The sequence below is a fragment of the Pundamilia nyererei genome, unplaced genomic scaffold (genome assembly GCF_000239375.1).
Source record: "Pundamilia nyererei isolate P.nyererei 1_Seehausen unplaced genomic scaffold, PunNye1.0 scaffold00278, whole genome shotgun sequence".
Classification (NCBI taxonomy): Eukaryota; Metazoa; Chordata; class Actinopteri; order Cichliformes; family Cichlidae; genus Pundamilia; species Pundamilia nyererei.
Window position 1 is genome coordinate 78,430 of NW_005187679.1, and position 5,000 is coordinate 83,429.

The window sequence follows — 5,000 nt, forward strand, 5'->3', positions numbered from 1 at the left end:
TCGTTGAAAGCCCAGATCGTAATCGTGATTAAAATTCGATTCATTGAGCAGCCCTACACCACAATGAAACAGAGAACCAACCTAACATGAAGTGACAGGAAGCTAACATACTCAACAACACATCAAAAGAATAGAAGTCCTATAAAAGAACACAAGTTTTATTGGCACAGACAAAGGCTTTGACTTTGAAATGAAACATACACGATCTGGTGATCAAAATATGCTGGTTGTACAGCTGACGTCAAAGTTTAATAGACAAAGACCAGTGTGTTGTCTCTATAGATGATGTACACGTGAATATAATTTTGGCACAAATGGAACTTCCAGAGGAGCCGTCATAGGGCAAGGGCACTCTGGGCAGGTCACCAGTCCATTGCAGGGTCCATACAAAGACAGGCAAGCACATACTCATATCCTCATGTATAGCTAATTTTTAGACGCTCCAATTTAACCAAATTGGAGAAATGGAAGAAAACCATCACAGATAAGAAATCTCTATGCAGCATAAGATCAGGTTTGTACCCAAACTTTTATTACTTTGAGGAGAAAGTACAGGAGAGAAGAAGACTTGAGAATTAAAAGCAGCTCTAAAAATATATAGAAATACTTTTGTCTTATTAATGGGCAATAATGAATATTAGAGAGAAAAATGTCTTTCAAATTCAACTGCTCATTGGTTTCCATTTTAGACTGCCCCCCCCATTTGTTTCATTTTTCCAAAAAACAACCTTTGTTTATGAATAACTGAGTTTGTCTGTAAGCCTTTAAAGGAGAATGTGGTGAGAAGCAATAATAACAGCATTCTGAAGTTTCTGTCCTGCTGAAAACAAGATGTTATGAAGGTGTAGCTATTAATTAATTAATTAATATTAACAATAATTCACTGTTCGGTATAATAACCCTCAGGTCAGTGGCTCAGTTTTACTGGCCCAGTTTTACTGGTACACACCTACCCAGTAGTTATACAAGATGGTTACAGGAACAGCGCCGCTGTGTTGGATACTACAAACACGTTTTGGTTTTGTTTTTTTCATTCTACCTGAGCTCAGTCTGTCTGTAACTGCTCGGCCTCTTTGCTCTTCGCGGTGTGTAAACAGACTCTGGCTCCATGTTAAACTACGCCAGCGTCATCATCACTGCTGCTGTTGTCTTATCAGGGTTTCTGTTTAAAACTGGGGCCTGTGTGGCCTTAATGTCACACCTTTTATTTACACAATGCTCCTAAATAAGTTTGTATTACAGCCCCGTTTTTAGTTGCAAATGTGGGTGAAACACTTGAGTTCCCATTTCCATCGTGACAGCGGCACGCTGCAGAGCCGCTGTTTATTCGAAGTTTTTATAATCAGATGCTTCAAAATACTTGATGACTCATTGCAGCTCTATTTTTCATGTATGTCCAAAATCATTTGCACCTTTTTGTTCTATGTTCCCTATTAATTACCACCAATACCACTTTAAATGCTACAGATTGTGGTTCACTTATAATACAGAAACCCATTTGCTGCACACGTGTATATAGCTCTTGAATGGAATAATAAAGAGCTGTTGTAACATATTGTACTGAAAAAAAAGCAGCATCAGCTCCAATTACAGTATCTTAATTACGAGATACTATAATTAAGATGCTGTGTAAACTACACACTTGTAGTTAAGAAATTGTTACTCCTCTTTTTTTTTTTTTTTTTTTTTTTTTTTGTGAACACAACACCTCCAGTTTAATGTATGTCAGAGAAAGGGAGATTGTAATCATTCTCATCATGATGATGCAAAATGAATGAAATGGTAGAATACATGTAGCCTCTGTAGGACTGTTGAATACCAGTTAAACCATTTAAAGGCATTTTCGTAGTGTTGCATTGTGATAAAATTAGATGTGCAAAATGTATTTTATTTTATTTTTTTTGGTGAAATATGACATGTCTGCTTAAATAAAAAAACTTTTTTGTTGTAGATTCTGAAGTGGAACTTCATCACCCCTCGAGATGAATATGTGGAGCAGTTGAAAACTCAAATGTCCACCTGTTTTGCAAAGTGGCTGCAAGATGAGCTGTTTCACTTCGACTTCCAAAGACATGTCAAGGCCATTGGAGTCATGATTGAGGTATTGGCTGGTCCTCTTCCTACTGCAGTGCGTTTTGTTTGCGTTTCACTAATGAAGTCTGTTTAACAGAGGTTGGAGAGTGAGAGTGAAGCCACCATCAGCTGTCTGGACCTGATTCTGAAGTGGTTCACCCTGCGGTTTTTTGATACCAACACCACAGTCCTGATGAAGGTGCTTGAGTATCTAAAATTGCTGTTTGCCATGGTGAATAGAGAGAACTACCACCTGACGGAGTATGAAGCCAACTCCTTCGTCCCCTACCTCATACTTAAGGTGAGTACATATCCGAATGGGACCTCTTCATTTATTTTCTTCCTCACTCCATCCGCTGAGCATCTTCCCTCATATTTAGGTTGGAGAATCAAAAGATGTGGTTCGCAAAGATGTTCGGGCTATCCTGGCCATGCTATGCAAGGTTTATCCAGCATCCAAGGTCTTCCCTTTCCTCATGGATGGAACCAAATCCAAAAACTCCAAACAGAGAGCTGGTAGGTTTTCTTTGGTTAGTCTTTGCTGCACCACATGACTATCAGTCCTCTTCTGTTTGTGCCAATTTTTTTTATAGCTATAAAACAAAAATTGCATTAGAAATGAAAGCTGTGTGGCAGGATTTTGATTTGGGGAAGGAAAATGTTCTTTTCAAGCTCTGTCAGCTCCAGCAATTCAGGAAGACATCTGTAGCGATAGGTTGGGTGTTAGGAGAAAGACGAGGGCAAACAGAAACTGGACCGAAGACTCACTATGGGAGAAAGGGCCAGAGTTTACTAATTAAATGTAGTAGTGGTGTATAAACCTACAGGGAGGAAAAAGAAATGCTCAGTGCATTATGGGAAGCCTAAGCCTATTGTAACATAAGCATATAAGCTTTATCAGAAATAAAAGTTTTAGGCCTAATCTTAAAAGTAGAGCATGTATGTCTCTTAAATCCAAACTAGGAACTGGTTCCTTAGTAAATAGCTGAAGATTTTGCCTCCCATTCTACTTCTATGAAACACAAGTAAGTCTGCAGTCCAAGTGCAAAATTGCTGTTAGGTTAATAAGGTACTATAAGGTACTGAGGAGGCCATTAGACTGGAACCGGGGGGGAATTCAAGTGAGAATGGACAACTGAAACACCAAATGGCTTAGGGAAACCACAGAAGACATTTAAGTGGGTGATTGCAGGAAGGAGAGAGAGAGAGAGAGAGAGAGAGAGAGAGAAATAGACAATTTATCGACTGTATGGCCTTCACATTTATGTGAAGCTGTATGTAGAGAAATGCAGGGGAAATACTGTAACACATTGTAATTGTGTTGTGTTTTTGTTTTTCTCAGAATGTCTGGAGGAGTTAGGTTGTTTGATAGAGGGCTATGGGATGAATGTATGCCAGCCTACTCCAGCTAAGTCTCTGAAAGAAATTGCTGTGCACATTGGTGACAGAGACACATCTGTACGCAATGCTGCCCTCAACACTGTGGTGGCTGTCTACAACGTCTGCGGGGATCAGGTCTACAAACTTATAGGAAATGTAAGATGAGCACTGGTCCTGGTCATGTTTTGGTAAGACTTCACATGAAATTGTACTCTGCACTCTTTGACATGCTTCTATCCCTGTGCCTCCAGTTGTCGGAGAAGGACATGAGTATGCTAGAAGAGAGAATAAAGCGATCAGCAAAGAAGGCACCCACAGCTGTGGCCAAACAGACTGCAACAGATCGGTCTCAGAAGGAGCACCCAACAAACTCCAATGCCACCTTCCTCCGCAAGCCTGCACAGGAAGACCCTAATAAGCTTAAGTATGTCCCCTCTGATTATGAGTTTGTCTCAACTAAATAAAAAAATAAAAAGGACCCTCACCAAGAGATAAGAATATTGATGAGGGGGAAAAATCATTGTGTGATTACTGCTTGGTGACAGTGCACAGCAGGCCTTTGAAACGGCTATTCTTCAAGTTTAGCGACTGGTTACAGTAGGGCAGAAATACTAGAAGTTTTCACATATAGTTTAAAGCATGATACAAATCACTTAAGGCACTGGTCTTGTAAAAATGACCCTTGTTGTAATGAGGTTGACGGTTTCTTGGTTGTGCCTGCACGAATCCCAACACATTAACAACTCGATGCTAAAACTTTACTGACTCTTCAGTGTAAAAGTGAGCTTCATGTCAGCTGATACAGTTAATTTGCCCCAGAAAAAATATTAGTAATCCAGGAGAGCAGTTTGAAACTACTATACATCTTAGAGTCATAGTGGGGAAAGACTGGACTGGAGTACCTGGAGAGAACCTACGTAGGCACAGGGAGAACATGCAGACAAAAACAGGATGCAGTCAGCTGGCAGATTCAAACCAGGAACCATCTTGCTAGTAGGTGACAATGCTGCCACTACACCTCTTTGCTGGCAGCATTTTATTTTCTGTGCCACTAAAGTGCCATTAGGTAACTGTTGTTGTGATTCGGTGCGTTATAAGTAAAATTGAATCGGTTTGATAAAGCTGTCATAGTTTGAGAGTTACTGGCTCAACATTGACCCTTTCATTATGCACAGTGAATTATTGTAGCATGTAGTTTTGTGGACCAGTGCACAAGGGAGCAGCTTCAGCTTCACAGTAAACTAAATGGAAGACCAGTATGACCAGTATAACATTAACCTCCTAAGACCCGAACTCTTCCACGGCATGCATTTTTAATTTGTCTTTGATATTTGGGCATATTGGGGCCCGATGAATGTAAAAACAAAAGAATTACCAGATTTAATTTTTTTTTTTTTTTTTTACCTGATTTTTGTTTCTAAGAAAAATGAGAGCCACATATGAGGATATTTGTTTAAAATTTCGATAGAACAGTAGCAGTATAATGTCCTCGTAAGTGGATATTCAATTCAATTTTATTTATATAGCGCCAAATCACAACATAAGTC

The 5,000-nt window shown here is 39.5% G+C and overlaps 1 protein-coding gene across 4 annotated transcripts in view; it reads left to right on the forward strand.

Moving 5' to 3' along the window:
• The window catches only part of ckap5 (cytoskeleton associated protein 5), a 44,866-nt gene that overhangs the window by 26,397 nt on the left and 13,469 nt on the right, over positions 1-5,000 (forward strand). For all 4 annotated transcript variants that reach the window (XM_005750555.2, XM_005750553.2, XM_005750554.2 and 1 more), the window contains 5 exons: positions 1,952-2,101; positions 2,171-2,374; positions 2,454-2,589; positions 3,416-3,609; positions 3,705-3,877. In XM_005750555.2, the coding sequence (XP_005750612.1) occupies positions 1,952-2,101; positions 2,171-2,374; positions 2,454-2,589; positions 3,416-3,609; positions 3,705-3,877 (857 nt within the window). The remainder of the gene's footprint in view (positions 1-1,951; positions 2,102-2,170; positions 2,375-2,453; positions 2,590-3,415; positions 3,610-3,704; positions 3,878-5,000) is intronic.